The sequence below is a fragment of the Gymnoscopelus microlampas genome (assembly GCF_963454915.1).
Source record: "Gymnoscopelus microlampas genome assembly, chromosome: 6".
Taxonomy (NCBI): domain Eukaryota; kingdom Metazoa; phylum Chordata; class Actinopteri; order Myctophiformes; family Myctophidae; genus Gymnoscopelus; species Gymnoscopelus microlampas.
Genome location: NC_139943.1, coordinates 49126069 through 49144810, shown reverse-complemented (window position 1 = coordinate 49144810; position 18742 = coordinate 49126069). Strand labels below are relative to the sequence as shown.

The 18742-nt window shown below is 41.3% G+C and overlaps 1 protein-coding gene across 1 annotated transcript; it reads left to right on the top strand.

The window, feature by feature from the left end:
- Positions 1-12265: 12265 nt before the first annotated feature.
- faap24 (FA core complex associated protein 24) lies at positions 12266-18727 on the top strand. Its single transcript, XM_084061077.1, has 5 exons — positions 12266-12445; positions 14150-14289; positions 14921-15076; positions 16193-17815; positions 18034-18727. Exons 1-4 carry the CDS (start codon positions 12343-12345, stop codon positions 16433-16435), a joined length of 642 nt encoding a protein of 213 aa, XP_083917203.1. The 5' UTR covers positions 12266-12342; the 3' UTR covers positions 16436-17815; positions 18034-18727.
- Positions 18728-18742: the final 15 nt, after the last annotated feature.

Sequence of the window (18742 nt, the reverse complement as noted above, 5' to 3'; positions counted from 1 at the left end):
TCAAATATAGGGAACATGGCAGATCTACTAGTTCACAATGCTGGTTGAATAGAGTCTGGGAAGATGGAGGCATGTACTAGAGAGAAGAGGAATGAAAGTCAGCAAGAGTAAGACAGAATGTGTCTGAACGAGAGAGAGAGGACAGACCGTGGAACTGAGGATGCAAGGGGTAGAGGTGGAGAAGGTGACCTATAGGGTCAACTATCCAAAGTAATGGAGAGTGTGGACGAGAGGTGAAGAAGAGTGTGCAGGCAGAGTGGAACGTATGGGGGGAAAGTGTGAGGAGTGATTTGAGAACCAGACATAGATCAGTCTGGTTCTCAAACATGTCATGTAAAGGACCCTAAAATTAAATATGTATTTATTTAATATAGATTTAAAATGTTCCAGATGTTTTACTTTTGTTTTTGAAAATAGCAGATCTACAAGCTCACAACGCAGGCGTGTTGTGAGCTTGTAGATCGTCTGTTTTCAAATAGCTGATTTATATAGGGGTTAAGTGGTTAAACTGAAGCAAGCCCAAATACACTTTGATTGATTGAATACTTCATTAGAAGTTTGCAGAACAACAAGCACATGAAAAGTACAGTTCAAAACAAGGTCAGCTAATAGGATAAAACACCCAAGAAAGCCATAGGCTTGTTTCAATTGGGGTCCTTTGTACTTAATTTCTAGTGACATTAAATGACAGACAGATATACACTACTATGCAGAACATCATATAAACAGTTTAAGAATAAGAAAAACAAAAAATATGTACAGTTATCAGTTCGAGGGGGGGGGGACATACAGACACTGTGAGACACACTATACTTATACTTGCTTCTAAAGTTAGAAGCAAGCCCCAAATAACCTACAACTACTGTACCAATATTTATAATCAACTTTAGAGAAAAACAAGCCCAAAGTCGCTTATAAAAAGCGGACATGGCAACGCTGCTCATTGATGGATTCGATTGGGAGTGAATGAGAGCCAGCTTATGAACAAAGACTATTTCGGAACGATTGCGACCTTTGTCATACAATCGGTTCAGGAATATAAAAGGAGACATATCACAGGCAGTTTTGTGATCACTGGTTTTTCGATGTGCATAGTACATCATTTTATTGAGGCATCTAAACGGGGGCAGGTATCGTTTCAGGCGCTGTAGTATCGCGATAATTGGTTGTCAGACCGGCAATGGTGGATAGTCTCGCGATACGTTGGCACGTTCCCCGAGGAGCACCCCCATAATATAACTATGTGAGCACAGCTGCACCCAGATCACACTCTCTCTAGCAATAGAATTCAATAATAAAACCCTAATAATAAAGTGTGTAAAACGCAGAAGCCTAGTGTCGGGATTTAATCCAGGCTGCACCAATCTAATTAAAGTAATAATAGGCAAACAGCTACTGTTTTAATGTTGGAAATTCGTGTACAAGAGTCAGGTAGTTAATTAGTGTAGTTCAATATTATGGACAGGAGGTGGCGGTGTCGTACACACTACGCCTTAGGAATAAGTTTGGATTCCCAAGCCACTGAACTGGAGTTGAATACTTAATAGGCTCTATGCACAGCAGCCATATTGGGAATGAATTGGGCCCCTTCCTTAACAGGTGTTACCAATAATACTAATTAAGGCTCTGTTCCATTTAGTGTGGCATAGTGGTTGTCTTATTTTCAAGGACCCCCATAACTCTGAGAGTGTACAAATGGAACCAAATGGACCCGTAAGGGTCCATTTGGTTCCATTTGTACACTCTCAGAGTTACACACCCACCATAAGGGGCCATTGTTCTAGTGAGGGGCCGAGTGTTTCTAGTGAGCAAACATGCACGATATCAGCACCCTGACCAGAATGGAACAGAGCCTTCATTAGTATCATTGGTAACACCTGTGAAGGAAGTAAGGAGAGGCCCAATTTCTTTCCAATATGGCTGCTGTGCATAGAGCCTATTAACTATTTAATCATGTCATTCCATGAAATGGATGCAATATGTAATTTCTGTTTTAAATAATATTACCTCTTAAAACTTCCAAGAAAACATGTTTTCCCACCTCAGGAATAAAAGCCTTTCATTGTCAATTCTGACAATGAAATGAAATTCTGAGGAGACATCTGATCTGCCCAACATCAAAATTGCTGTATATTAGCTTAGCCTACACTTATGGTAGCATAGAAACATTTGACAGTTTCTATACATATATAGCAGCATGAAACATGTGTTAAGCCTCAGATAATATAATAAATGCTGCTGAGAATTGATCATCTATTGTAGAAAATGTATGTCTTTGTGACTCCTACCATGAAAATCTCCCACAGCCTCTATAATGTTATGATGTTTTAACAATTGAAGGAATGGAGAAGAGTTCTATCCACATATGCATTACGTCGTCATGCTTTGTAAACTTTAAGTCCACCACTTTAAGTCCATCACAGTACATTTTCCACAAGGCTGAGTTTATTGTCATTATCATGTAGCCATCTTTCACATTTCAAAACATACATAAATTGCCCCTGAAATCTCCTTTTTTCCCCATTCAGAAATATACCTGCATTTGAAAACATTATTTTGCAATTCAGAAATGAATCATCATAATATAGTAACATCTACAGTATAAACCAAGCTAAAAGACGTCTTTGTTCCAAATGGAATATATATATTTAAAACCAGTATTTCCTCACAGGATTGGTATATACAGTCACACTACAAGGGGGCTTACCTTATGTATTCGAAGGAGGCGCTAGAGCAGTGGTTCTAAAAGCCTCAGGGTTCCTTGAGGGGGTCCAAACGGACCCTTACAGGACTGTAACTCTGAGAGTGTACAAATCGAACTAAATATTAAAGGTTCCATTTACACACAGAGTTATGGGGTCCTTGAAATGTTGAAGTTAGAGAACCACTGTGCTAGAGGAAAGGCCATGGGGTCACTATAAATCAGTAGGGTTCATCCTGCATTCCACACATTGAATTTAGAGATATATTCTGGACAACTGGAACTTTGGCCCAACAGTGTCATCATCATTTGTGTTCTCTCTCCTGATTGGAAAACAATTGGTATCTCTCAAAATGCATTTTACATTTTCTAAAGAACTGGAGATATGGGGGGAGACCCCTGTTATTTAACAGACAACCTATAACAAAATACAGAGTATTTAACACTTATTTTAACTACGGAAATATCACACTGCTTTCAACTTCAAATATAATCTGGCACAATCAGTTGCACAATGACGACATTCCATTTCTTCATTTAACTCTAGGCCGAACCTGAATTATTAAGGGTCCAAGCACGTCTTGTTTTTTCAACATACCTCACTCAGGTGCACCCCACAGGACTCAAGCCCACTTATGTGGGTTGTATACGGATTGGAATGATTTCTCTTTAAAAGTGCATGAGCAGATAAATCACTTCAATATTACAACAAAAACATGAGAACGAATGACCAATATCTTGGTCAATCGCTAGGATCAATGGAGGCAGAAGGTGGCAGGAAGGGGTACAGGGAGAGTGAAGTGCTAGGGGGTGAGGTCGGAGTGTGGAGCGTTGTCCCGAGGTGTGCTAGGGAATGTTCACCTTTCATGCCTTGGCTGATCTGAGTGAGCAGGAGGGGTTGTAGGGTTGGATCAGGCTTTGAAGTTAGAGGGTGCCATATTTCCTTGTAGGCCAACATCAGTGTTTTGTCATCTGTGTGGGCAGCAACTGGGAGCAGGTTGGTTGAAGACCGGACGTGCTGCTGCATTCTGGATCATTTGGAGGGGCTTATGTGATGCATGCCGGGAGGTCAGTAAGGAGGGAGTTACAGTAGTCAAGTTTTGAGATGACTGAGGAATGGACACTGATGGACCTGACTATTCTGGTGATCCACCTGGAGTTAAAAAAAAATGAAAATGGATTACTGGATTGTCTTACTGCAACCTAAATAAAAGCAGCTAGAATGCGCTCTCTCTGTTCAATCCACAGAAACAAAAATATGAAGAAATCCATCTGAAAACAAAGAAATTGAGTATCACCTCTTTCTTCCTGTCCAGCTTAGCGTGGAGACCTGACACATCACTGGTATTGACATGGGATGTATTCAGCAGCTGGAGGGGACAAACACACAACATCGCATTAAGGTGGTGGAGTGGAGGACTGGGGTGATGTGACTAGTTCAGCTTCCTCACAGGGCAGGATGCATCATTTACAGCAGAATAATTACTACAGTGAGTGATTTCTAATAAATCTACTTTCAAAGTGATTGATTGCACACCCGCTCCTGTATGGTCTGATGAGAAAAGTGTCGCTCCTGGTAAAGTCAGACTGGGATTATCTTTCTCGTTGATGCTGTGTCAAGGCGCATAGTCAGAAACATAACTGCACGCTTTAACTTTTTTGTCTCAATGCTTATAGCAACACAACATGTCGCAGTAGTAAAAAAATTGCCCTACACAAAAGAAAATAGTGTAGGGCAGGCTATACGTGAACAAACCATCACATGGAGGATGGTAGTTTTCCAGCATGCTTTTTCTACATGCTTGAAAATGTAATGAGATCACATAACCATGAGATGGTTCAATGGCCAGCTCTTTGTAGTTTTTAGACTGAGCCAAGCAATAGACCTGTTAAACCTATACATTGTTATACCTTTCAATCCGGAACAGCATCTGTGTCACGTTAGTTGTTGCCATATATACAGTATATAGCAACATTATCACTCTTTTTTTTATTTTTTATCAGAAAACTTTAGTTAGAAGGCGTTTTAGAATGGCCCCAGGTCTAAATTGGTTAAACCATTGTCTGTCTAACTATAAACCAAGTAAAAAAGGTGAAATTAACCATTCTTTAATCCAAGGGTTCCCAAACTTTTCAGGCCGTGACCCCCCAAAATAATCATATTTGAACAGGGGACCCCCACCTTGACAAGCACTAGTAATTATAGTAAGTTAGTTTGACTCTGTGCCGCAGATAAATATTGTGAAAATAGCAAATCGGCTATTTTCACAATGCTTGCCTCTTTCTTACATAATATTTGACAATTTGGTATTAAAAAAGGTCTTAAAAGTCCCTAAATTATCACTTTAGAAATGCAAATACACAGTTTGAGAACCACTGCTATAATCGATGGTCGTCATCAAGGGACAACTCCATGTTTGTAGACAGAAATTACCTGTAATAGGCCTGCTGTTCCATTCCAAGACCAAGCTTTTTAGGCCCAGAGGACAGAGAGAGAATTGCTGTAGTGTTCATAACATACTGCAACTCCTACTAATCTTAAGGATCATTTTACACTGGTTGACTGCCCCTGTCTCCTCTGCGACCCCGTCAGTTAAATCTACGGTATTAAAAGCGACGGGCGGCTGCACCACTCCTCACCTGGTCAGCGGTGCTGTAGGCTACAGCTTCTCCTGGGTGGAGGTCAGCTCAGAGCAGACAAACTGCTCCTCGGTGAGATGTTTCTTTTTTGTCTCCTCTAGCCTGCAGTGTGAACAGAAAAGCTAAATTAGTTAATATACCAGCTAAATGAGTTAATATAGCATCACAAACATTGGCCATTTGAAAATAACCGATCTACAAGCTCTCTGCCCGATCAGAATTTTTAAACATAAATCTTGTATGGGGGTCCTTGGCACAATAGCTTTTCAGATGGGGGGTCTGTTGCCAAATATATCAATTTGGGGGTCCTTGAAATGAATGTTATAAGTTGTTATGCATAGTTATAAATATTTATAACGAGTGTTATGAAGCCTTATAAGTGCATTAAGAATGCATTATAGACCCAGCCTTTAAGTAAAGTGTTACCCCAGTTTCCTTCACAGCAGAGCTCTGTTCTGAACACATACTAAACAATACTAAAGGAATATTGGCATAATGAGTCAGACAACAGTTTATATAATAGTTCTTACATACTGTACCAGGCTCCATCACTGGTGGTTTCTTTTGGGTCCAGGAGATTCCATTTCATGCTCAAACCTACCTAACCCAGGAGGGGCGTCTACCTCGCGTAGGTGTTGTCGTGGCTGGTATCTCCTGCCTGGAATGCTTTGGTTTCTGTAACATGTTTGTTTTAACTATGGATTGTCCTTAGTCTGATCCCTTACCCTTTGAGCTGCTCGGCATGGTGGCACCTGCCAGGAGCTTAGCTCTCTGGGTCACTGGGATAACGCAAGCTCCTCCACCAACGACAAGGTGACAATCCTAGGAGGAGATCCCAATTTAGTCATCGCCAATTCCCAATTTTCCCCAAGTGTCCTTAGGTCCCTGTTGCTGGCACCACAACCACCTCCACAGCTGGAGAGAGGTATAAGCTACTGTGTGCATCCTCCCTTACACACTTGCCAGTAACTTCCGCTGTGCAGCAAAAAGGACGGTCACTTGATCTATCGCCAGATTAAGTTCCCACCCGTAAACACGGCCAATTGTGTTTGATGGAGCGCCCGGGCCAAGTTGGAGGCACCGCCGTTACGGCTGGGTGTTGAACCCAGCTTTCTGCTGCGGTGGTGGGAGAGTGTGTTTACCTCTACCACACCCAGACGCCCCATAGACAGACAGACAGACAGACAGACAGACAGACAGACACACAGACAGACGCTAAAGGCTCAGGACGCCAGGGCTAGAGACCATCACATAGATAGACAGACAAATGTTTTTTTTTTTTTTTTTTTTTTTTTTGGGGGGTGGGGGGGGGGATTTCCTGAACAACAACAGGCATTTCTAATACGACTATTACCACTTGATATTAAAAGTCAGAACCCTATCAAGTCATCAGCCAACAGAATAAAAAGTCAACAACCACCCCTTAATTTAACCTCAACTTAACATTAAACGACATATCAATATCACAACATTATAACAAACAACATACAATCGGAGCAACAGTGTGCCCCAGAGGCAAAGACACACCCTGGCCTCAGCCAACCTGATCCTATCACAACGCACTGACATCATTGTTGGAACACTATGAATAACAATTATATTTTTGGTTGGCTTTTAGCCTCCGTAAACAAAAGTTGCACAGGGCAGATATGACATAACACATGAAATAAAACATTAATAGTGGAAATAGCTGATGTACAAGCTAAAACATTTTTAACATGGAATTGATGGAAATGATTATTACGATTATGATGATTATGCAAAAAACAACTGCGATTATCTCAAATAATTGCGATTAGGCGATTATGTAATAATTGTGACAGGCATACTCACCTACTCACAAACTGCGACCTTTCCTTCAAGTGGTGCCTCCCCGACAGGGTTTCCACCAGCATCTACTCCAGTCCCGGCGCCTCCTGTCCCTCCAGGTGGTGCTAGCAGCCCCTTTCAGGGGTTCCAGGTGCCCCATGCGCCTCCACTTCTAAGTGGTTTTCCCTCCAGCTTTGAATGGGTGTTTCAACAATCCCACGTCTGTCTGCGTTACAGTCTTAGACGTGGCTTGCTTCGAGGGGGGCTTCTGACGATGGTCTCATCGACATCAGCCTCCCTCTTCCCCTGCGTAGAAGGGGAAGGCGCCCCGTTGCTGAAGACAAAACGCCTCCGTACCTTATCGCCGGGGAAGCTACAGAACACAGACAGCATCATCTGTCCGTCTGTCCTGTACACGGACACCCTGAACTGGCGATGGAGCACCCGTCCCCCCTTCTCCCATGTCGTCTCCACACAGGAGATGACTCTGGGCAGCTGCTGACCAGAGACCTCCACGAGGTCGTACTGGTTGCGGGCGTGCCTCCACCCATTGAAGGCTGATGTTAGGGTGTTGGGGTGGGGCGGAGTCACCAGGGACCCGGAGAAGACCTGGTAGAGAGCTGTATCGGCAGTGGGCATCACCCCTGGTGGCTTCACGGTGTTCTGCTTCCAGGTGTGGCTGAAAAGACAGTAATACCATGTACTTACCTTACCATCCCACAGGGGCTCTGGCTTACGAGGCGGCACCGTGAAGTCCTTTGGAGGCCTGAGCAGCTCCTTGTCGACCAGTGTGAGCGAGGAAAGGTCCCTCGTCTGGTCGATGCGAGTGTACAGCTCAGGGATGCACGCCGTGATGACCTCCATGTCGTCATCGGACAGGGGACGGTTCCTAAGGTTGTCCACGTGAACGTTGATCAACCTGTTTGCCCTTCTGGAACGCTCTGCAATGGAAAACACAACATTAGTTTACTATTGTTATTCTTAACTGAAAGATTCCTTAAATTCCAAATCAAATTGCATCAAAAAAAGAATGTGGATCTAGTGAGGTGAACGGTTAAATATCAAACAGCAGAAATTGATCACAGTAATTAATCATTGGTTAAATTAGAGTAACTTACTTGCAAATCCAGAGGAAGGCCCAGGGACCAACGTTCTTGTAGAAAAATAGTAGCCTGGTTCCAGACGAATCTGCCTTTGCAAAATTGCATCGCACTTTAGCCCTCGGCAGATTAGGTCTGGCCCCCCTCAATAGAGATTTCATTTCTCTCCCTCCGAAGTCGTGAGGGACCAATCAGGGCCCAGTATCCAAATGTGGGCGGGCTTATCACCTTATTGGGATCTTTTTGTAACCGCCCCTTGGAAAAAAATCTATCATTGATAGGGACCAGACTAATATCCACGCAGTGTGTCGTGTGATATTGTCTGGCCACGCGAGGCTAGAAAAATAGGAAGCCGACTTGTTGATCAACTGGATGTGATACAGCTCCATCCTGCTCTGTGGAGAGAGAGAGGGGGGGAGAGAGAGAAATAGAGAGAGGGAGCGAGCGAGCGAGCGAGAGAGAGAGAGGCTGAGCACTGAGAAGGAGAGAGAGTTGAGAGCTGAGAAAGAGAGAGCTGAGACAGCTGTGAAAGGGAGAGAGAAACAGAAAGATATGTCAGTTTGTTATGTTAGTGGTGGAAAGTAACTAAACATTTACACAGATACAAACTGACTGCAGCCTAATTAAGTTTGAGGTTGGCTACTATAGTAATATGGAAGTAATCCGAGTAGGCTTGCTTCTACCACCATTGAATTAAATATCATTGTGTGGAGGGAGCCTATAACTGCTCTCCTCCTGTGAATTGAATACACAGGCAGTGGTGGAAAAAGTACTCAAATGTTGACTTAAAAGTATCAATACTGCAAACAGAATCTGTAAAAGTATCAATACTGCAAACAGAATCTGTTACAAGTAAAAGTCCGGAATTCAAAATGTACTTGAGTAAACGTACAAAAGTGTTGGCATCAAATTGTACTTATGTAAAAAAAACGCATTGTGAGCTTGTAGATTGGCTATTTTCAATAGGGCTGAAGTGGTTACTGTACGTTTTGTAATAATACATCTACAAAGTAACTACAGTTTTCAAATAACTGTAGTGGAGTAAAAAATACAATATTTGCCTCTGAGGTGTAGTGGAGTAGAAATAAAAGTACAGAACATTGGAAATACTCCAGTAAAGTAAAAAATAGCTCAAAACTGTACTTAAGTACACTACTTGAGTAAGAGTACTTTACACCACTGTACACAGGACCCCAATGGAAGCCATTGGCTTTCTTGGGTTTATCCTTTTAGCATCCTTTTGTATGAAGCTGTACCTTTTTTTTTGCAAACCGTTAATACAGTATTTAATCAATCAGTCCCATGCAGGCTTCTTACATTGACGACACAGTATGACAGTATCGTTTGCCAAAGTAGAACAGACAGATCTACAAGCTAAACACAGCCCTAGCTCTGAACTCCTTCTAACGCTATGGACCAGAGCTACAATGGCCCCACAAATCGATTCAGGTTGTTAGCTTAACGTCTTTTGAACGACAGCGCCAATTGTTTGTTTTCAATTATAAACAAGCTACAATGAGACGTTTTGAATGTATGAAACTCATTTCAACCCAGTACAACCAATTCAAATGACATTTCCACCTTAATCCCAAGAGCGTTTTGAAACGTTTTTTGAAAATCAACAACACAACATACATAAGAGACAGCAGACGTTACACAGCTATAAACAAGCTAGCTGTCATTTCGAAAACGATCGTGCAAAGATGACAGCACGACCGTTAACGGTAAACAGTAAGCAGATCTACAAGCTCACAACGCATCACGATGCATCTGGCGTCATTGTGAGCTTGTAGATCTGCTATTTCAACGGTTGATGGTGTCGTTAACATGACAGCAACGGCCGTTGGCGCGTCGCGAGCTTGTAGATCTGCCATTTCAACGACAGCACGACTGTTAACGGTAAACAGTAAGCGTTGTGATCTACAAGCTCACAACGCATCACGATGCACCTGTCGTGTAAGTTAACATGACAGCATCGACCGTTGAAATAGCAGATATACAAGCTCACAATGCATCGCGATGCGTCTAGCGTCGTGTAAATTAACATGGCAGCAACGGCCGTTGACGTGTCGCGCGACACGTTGTGAGCTTGTAGATCTGCCATTTCAACGACAGCAGCACGATCGTCAACGGTAAACAGTAAGCAGAAAAGTCATCCACTAACAATTGTAGCCTCTAAACTTTTGAAAGATCACGCTACAATCAAACATAATCAATAAAATTGATTAAAATGACAGTTCCCCCCTAACCCCCGGCCCGAGCATCATGAAAATAAATCAAACTCACCAGTTGTAGAGGAAAAAGTTGGTTGAAAAGCAACAAATTAGCGCTGCTGCAAGAAAAAAGTAGAAAAAGTAGAAAAGTAGAAAAAGTAGAACAAGTAGAAAAGTAGAATCTGTAGAGGTTCTTCTGGTTGATGGTTCCGTCAGTTAGTGGCTGATAAAGCAGGTCAAGTGGCTGTTAAGCTCTGGGTAGATGTGAGTGAATCTATGAAAGTCTCAAACACATCTGACGCTGCTCGCCCTGCTTAACGATTTTATACCTGCAGCATCCCGTGATCCCGCATGAGCCCGCCTCTCGCGCGTCGCTGATTGGTCAGCTGTCGGTAAACAATTTCAAACACGAGCGAACTCGTGATGATAACGTCATCGCGTAACGTAACAAACGTACGTGTGTTTATTTTTGAAATGCAATTGTTCTTTTTTGATTTCGAATAAGAAAAGACTATTTCTGGTCATTATGTGACACATATACGTTTAGAGGAGAACATATTAATTATTGAACTAAAACAATATATTTCCATCCTGTGTGCAATGATGGAAAAAAGTACTCACAAGTAAAAGTCCGGAATAACAAATGTACTTGAGTAAAAGTACCAAAAGTAGAAAGTACTCATTATGCAGAATGTTTTCAAATGTCTAAAATGTATAAAAATCTTTTGAAAATAACTGATCTACAATATAGTGTGTGTGTGTGTGTGTGTGTGTGTGTGTGTGTGTGTGTGTGTGTGTGTGTGTGTGTGTGTGTGTGTGTGTGTGTGTGCGTGCGTGCGTGCGTGCGTGCGTGCGTGTGTGCGTGTGTTTGTCTGAATCGATTGTTCAGACGTGACGTTGCGCCCCGCTAGAATAACTTCCGGGTCCAAGTGTTTTAATGTTAATAATAATAATGTTAAATCATAATAATAAATAAATACTTAGTACTTCTATGATATTAGCATTAAGACCCTTATTAACCCTCAATGTTTCATTTCTGAAAAAGGAGGTTATTGTAAAAAGATTTACGGGTTCCAACATGTTGTTTACAATGAAGAGTGGACGGCGCTGGTGCCTTTTGGACCCGGACGGGACGTCGGACTACAAAATTACGTCAGACTTAAGAACCGAATTTGTGAGATGATCCCTCCACTCCACCAGAGGGCGGTATGCTTTCAATATGTTAACTGACTCATGACCTCAACGTTCGGAACTTTCGGGCAGGGTTGCCATGGCCTTTTATTATAAGCGACTTTGGGCTTCTTTTTCTGTAAAGTTGCTTGTCAATACAGAGGTAGTGGGCTTGTTTTTAAAGTGTAGCAGCTTATTTGGTCTTGTTTCCTGACCTTATGTTGTTAAACCAGTGGTTTTCAAACATTTTCAAGTCAAGGACCCCATATTAATATGTGTATCTGTCTGTGCAGACCCAGACCCCCCACATCTGAAAACATTTTATGCAAGGGACCCCCCCATACGAGATTTGTGTTGTTAAAATGTCAAATTGTTAACAAGATTTGTTGTTGTTGTTGTTGAAAATAGCCAATCTACAAGCTCACAACGCGTCACATTGCGGCGCGTTGTGAGCTTGTAGATCGGCCATTTTCAAATGGCCAATGCATATGTTAAAAGCATAGAAAGTTTAAAGTTCTCATGTGGTCGCTTCTTTTGGGTTTGTTTTCAGAGACCTGATGGTTGCTTATGTCTCACTCTAAACCTGGCAACACTGCTTTCGGGGGAAGTTCAAGCAAGTCGAGCAACCAAAACAACAACAGCAGGTCTTCTGTCATTTAAAGCCCAAATATAACCACTTTACAACCTAATATAATATAACCCCGTATATATGGAGAGTAAAGGGGTCGTGTTGTTGAATGCAGCTCCTCCTTATGGACATGTTATCGCCAATGAGAAGTGGAGAGGCTCGGCACTTGTTAGCAGTTTGAAAGGTACATCTTTTTGTAGTTGCCGTGGTGGTAAAAGTACTCAAAACGTTTTACTTAAGTAAAAGTACCAATATACTGCATAGGCCTACCAATATACTGCATTGTAAGTCCGGAATTCAAAATGTACTCAAGTAAAAGTACAAAAGTATTGGCATCAATGTACTTGCCAAAAGTAAAAGTACTCATTATGCAGAATGTCCCATTTCACAAGTTCAAAATGTATAAAATGTTGTTTTATAGCCAAAGTTTAAATAGGGCTGAAGTGGTTAATGTATGTCTTAATAATCCATATATCTATAAAGTAACTTAAACTAGCAATTAAGTTTTCAAATAATTGTAGTGGAGTAAAAGTTTTTGCCTCTGAGATAGTGGAGTAGAAGTAAAAGTACTGAAAATTGGAAATACTCCAGCAAAGTAAAAAATACATCAAAATGGTACTGTACTTAAGTACAGTTCTTGAGTAAATGTACTGACCATGCACTACTGCATGTTGAATCAAGGCTACCTAATTGGACATATATAGCCCTAGAATGACTGTGATCTTACTTACATACATACATACATACATACATACATACATAAATGTAGATCACAGTCATTCTAGGTCAACCTCTTGGAACAGAGACTGTCAGAGATGGATTTATATGATTGATACAATAAATCTATTGATTTTGGGCGAGAAGCCATGCAGAGTGAAAATGTGTCAAGTTGCTATTTTGAATTAGTATCATAATTTTCCTCACGTCCTCTTGTTAATTGTGCGTTGATATTGTGTTAAAATAAGTATCACTTACAGTTAAGCGCTATTATTCTGAATTATGATAGTAATCAGCTCTTTAGTAAACATGAAATGCATTGTTCAGGTTGGGATACCAATTTAATCCAATCAGGACAGAGAACAGGCAACAGGAAAGAAGATGAAGTGTAATTGGAAGGGATGACACAAAGAAACCAGCTGACAACTAGAACACAAGCTGATAAATGACCTTTTTTGGGGTCCTGTATCCTCATTGGATGGAATTTGTAACCCACCTGAAAATGTATTTTCTGTTTAGAGCTGGAGAGACACCCGTTACTGTAACACTCTATATATAGCAATTATCAGAATACAGAGGTTCTGTTTTTTTTTTGTGTAATATCGCTTTCACTAACTTTATCCCAGTAAGACTGGGAACATTTTCAGATTTCTTTGGCATTTTTGATCTGCTATTTTTTGAAAAATCGTGAAAATGTGTGCAAATCTTTAAATAGATATGTTTTTTTTAAAGCGAACATTTGTAAGTCAAATCTTTGCTTCATGGGGGTCCCTGGAACAACACATTTTTAGATGGGGGGTTCGCAGGCCAAATACATAATCTAAAAATCGTTTTCTAAATCCTAACATTATGTTGCTATGTCAGTGGCGCTCCAACTTTTCCATGTCAAGGACCCCTAAAAGAATATGTATTTGGCCGCGGACCCCCATCTCAAAATATGTTATTCCAGGGACCCCCAGAAGCACAAATCGAAGTAAAAAATGTTTGATATATATATATATATATATATATATATATATATATATATTTTTTTTTTCCCCAAAGATTAAGATTTGCAAAAAAAATCCACGTTTTTTCTAAAATAGCCAAAGAAATATTAAAATGACACAGATGCGATCCCAGTCTTAATGGGTTAAATCAAAGCCTACATCTTGGATTGATTTCGTTGCAGGTGGGGTGAAAATGCTCTTTGAGAATGAGCTGGGCGTGGTGGATTTCCACCTGCCTAATAAAGTGTGTATCCTGTATGTGTCTGAAGCTGACATGGTGGCGGGGAACGACTACAGAAGAAAGCTTGTTCGCTGTAGAAATGTGAGTATAGACCAGCGTTTCCCCACCTTTTTCTGGATCAGGACCCACTTGAAAATATCAAAAGCATTCGCTCGTTCAATATTAAATCCAATATATGCATTTGTGCAATTAATGCACGTGCATTTTCAGAGAATGTTTATTTTATAGTAATAAATATGATGAAATATTGGAATGCAATTTGTTTAATGTTTATTTTATATTGGAATATCAAAATTTGTGGCTATAGATTAGAAATGTGAGTTGATGAATCTGTGTAAAGCATGATAATCCAATAATCGCTGTACATTTAGTTTTCCAACGTACAACTATTGTGTTGTCCCGATCATGACATTTTAGATGATGATTAATTGTTCATTAATGTATTTAATTGAATGTTAAATGGCCGCCTGAAAAGATTTTGTAATAGGGATAAATAATAATAGAAAATTAGTGTTAACAATTTTCAAAATGATTCCAAAATGTTCCCAGTTTTTCACGAGTTTTTCAAACTTTTTAGAAAACATCAGATCTACAAGCTCACATCACGTGTTGATGTTAAAGTGCTCAAACCGATTTTTATGCTATATTAACCGGTTTTGCTGGTGGACCCCCTGGAATCCCCTTCATTGATCCCCCACTGTTCTTTGCGCAGGCAAACGGCAGCTTCCAGCAGGTAGTGCTGGTGGAGAGGACCAGGCTCAGTGATCAGTACTTCTCGGCCCTGCAGAAGTTTGTGGTGTTTGACCTTGGCATGACCCTGCTGCCTGTCGCCACCCAGTCAGAGGCCTCTCAGCTCATCACCCAAATGGTAAAAAAAAAAAAACACTGGACTGAAAACAAAAAGATTAGATAACTTGTTGTCTCGTTCAGTGGTGGAAAAAGTATTCACATTTTTTGCTTGAGTAAAAGTATCAATACTGCAATGTAGATATACTCTGTTACAAGTTAAAGTCTGGAATTAAAAATTGGTATCAAAATGTACTTAAAGTACCAAAGGTAGAAAGTGCTCATTATGCAAAATGTACCATTTCACAAGTTTTCAAATGTATACATTTTATAAAAGCTTTTGAAAATAGCAGATCTACAAGCTCACAATGCTCACAATTTATTTTACAGAACATTCCTGTGTTGTTAAGCAAGGATCCATTTCTTCTGGCCTGTGAAATTAATGTGGTTTTAAATGGACTACACCATGAATTTAAACTTTTGCTTCTTTTTTGTGTGTTTTTGGTCTCCCCTACCTCTCTTCTATCCCCAAAAATACCCCAGTTTGAGCACTCAGGCTTTCACAGCATATCTGGGGTTTTATGTAAATTGGTCTCAAAACAGGCCAAACTGATTTGGCCCCGAAAGTGACGTCACTAGCGGTACAATCCCTCCCGTTTTTCAGTTCCAACTTAGAAAAAAAAAAGAAATCATATTATTTTTATTTATTTTTACTATTTTTTCAAAAACACGTCAAACACGTCATTGGTATGTTGCGCTATAGCGGTAAAAACACGTGAAACACGTTAATGGCACTCAATGAGTTAAAGTACCAAAAGTAAAAGTACTAAAATGTTTGAAAATAGCCGATCTACAAGCTCACAACGCGTCGCGATTTCAAATAGCATTGGTATAAAATAGGGCTAAAGTGGTTAATGTATGTTTTATAATGTTATAATTTATATCTGCAAAGTAACTAATAACTAAAGTTTTCAAATAATTGTAGTGGAGTTAAAAGTACAATATTTGCCTCTGAGATGTAGTGGAGTAGAAGTACAAGTATAGACAATTGGAAATACTCCAGTAAAGTAAAAATACCTCAAAATTATACTTAAGCACAGTACTTGAGTAAATGTACTTAGTTGCTTTACACCACAGATTTTAACATTGTATTTAGCGTTCAAATATCCGGGTTACATTGTCGTGATAATATCCACAGGTGCATGGAGAGGGTAAAGAGAACCCCTTTCGGAGGAAGAGTGTGTCTGGACTGTTCGACCCTACGGTGCTGGCCTTGGTGCAACACATCCCCGGGGTCGGGAAGGTCAAAGCCATTGCCCTACTCCGGCACTTCTCCAGCGTCCACCAGCTGTGCAACGCTTCAACACACCAGCTGGAGGCGATAGTGGGCCAAGCTGCAGCCCTGCATGTACACAACTTCTTCCATAACCCTGTGGTCTGATGCTGTGTGCTTCACAAACTCACGTCATTGTCATGTCATTAATGTTGGGGGTCCCAAATTGATATGCAATTTGGCCGCCAACCCCCATCTTAAAATATTTTGTGCCATGTAACAACTTTGGACTACCTCCAAACAGACATGGCCCCTCCAGGCCCCCCCCCCGGCTGTAGCAGCTACTGTAGAATTGTTTGTGTGTTTGTGTATTTTTGGGGTCAATTGACGAAAATAGCCGATCTACACATTTAGAAAAGCATAGTTTTGTGATACGTGAGCTTGTAGATTGGCAATTTTCACTTATTGAATTTGACTTGGACTTGAACACCATCACTTTTTTTGGCCAAAATAATTGTTGAATAGTTCTATATTCCCACAGTAATCTCTGCTATCGTGTTTGTTCATTACGGGGCTGACTCCCCATCTTTATAGCACTGATTAGTATCAGAATACAGAGCTCTAACTTTTTGACAACAACAAAAAAAAACGTTTTGTTTTAACCAAAAAACATAACTTTTACACTTATTAACCTAGGAATAGTACTCATTATGTGAATATCCTAGATGGCTGTGGTGTTGTTGTTCATGGTTTCTGCTAGGTGGGGCAGCCCGAAGGCCGGAGACTGATGTTTCCGCTCCTGTCCGTCCGCGAGTGTCCTTCCGTCCTTCTGTGTCTGTGAGTTGCTAATCTGAGCCATCTGAGATAATATAATCGCAGTGGGAACTAATTTGATGAAGTTGCCTTCTTCTGTCCACCTTACTCTCAGTGCCTCCTAATATATTGGTTTTCTGCTCGGTTTCCCCTTTTTAGTCTTTGCACACTGCTGGCAGTGTTGTGCCTTTTCCTGCCGGGGCACAAAGGAAACTCGCCAGTTTTTATTGGCCTCCTGACCCGGGTTCAGGCTGAATCCAGGCAATAGTCCAGACCCCTTTTATCATCCAAAGTCTGTGTAGTTAGTGAGAGAGAAGGAGAAAAAAGCCCCCATGCGTCTGCTCAACTTGACTTCTTCAATTCTGCACAGCGGTTCTTTAGAGGGCAGGGAAGCATGAACAAGGCCCTTTTTTTTGGGATGCATGTGCATAGCACTCCAGTGTGATGTCCCTCTCCACAGTGTCTCCCCAGGGTCCTGCCCGGGGTTGCCAGATCTGCTGGTTATAAGTTCCCCTGCAAGATTTTATTTGAAAATAGCCGATCTGCAAGCTCACAACGCGTCGCATCGCGACGCGTTGGGAGCTTGTAGATCGTCTATTTTCAATAGCTGATGTACATGTTAAAGTGCTAATGTGGCCCATAGTCGCTTCTTTTGGGCTGGTTTTCCTAGACCTGGTTGCTTGTTTCTCTCACAGAATCTGGCAACACTGCCCCCGATCAGTGTCTGTCCAGGATGTCCTCCCAGAGGCGTCATCGTCTGACTTTACAATAAATGCGTGAAATCTCTGTATGCGTCGTCTGTTAGATCTGTAGTTCACGTAGTCTTGTCTTGAGGACCGTTTGCCGTTTGTCAAACTCGGCGGGCGTGCCGTAGGTGACCCAAGGGCCGGGAGTTGGTCGGGATAGGCGGTTTTGTCCAGAACTGTCGATCCGACCGCTATGCCCATATGTAGGCATATTCGGAGATCCGGTTGTCCAAAACTGCCGATCCCACCGCTATGCCCATATATGGGCACATCCCATATATATGAAGTACGCTGATGTAATCAATATGACAACATAGACTAGCCTAGACTCTTTGATTTTGGCCGTGCCTGACACGAAACTCCACATATGGGCGTAAAAGGGACAGACGGATACAGTAATCACCATATTAATGAAAATAGCCAATCTTGTGAGCTATTTTCTATATTTCGTTCATTACCCGTAATCAAGGCAAAAGCTTTAAATAATGGTGAAATTGATTTCAAGGGCCCAGTCCTAGTCTCTCCGGTCTTTTCTAGTCTTTTTACTTGGCATGAAGATGCTTGAATGGAATTACGCCTGACTTTTGTCACTTGCACGGATTGAGATTAATTAAATGTGATGTGAGTGATAGGTGTTTGTTAAAATAAAACACGGCCATGGCCTTAATGCATAGCGTGTGTGTGTGTGTGTGTGTGTGTGTGTGTGTGTGTTTGGTTCCATTCGTGCACTCAGAGTTATGGAGGTCCTTGGAATCAAAAAAGTTTGAGAACCACTACTTGAGTGACCCGTTTCAATTCAAGGACCCCCAGTTTTGTTTGCATTAGGGCCTACAGTATAAGCCATGGGTTTACAGACCTGTAAGGGGTCCGCTTGGTCCACAGTGCTCTCTCTAGATAAACATATGCGTGCTCTTTT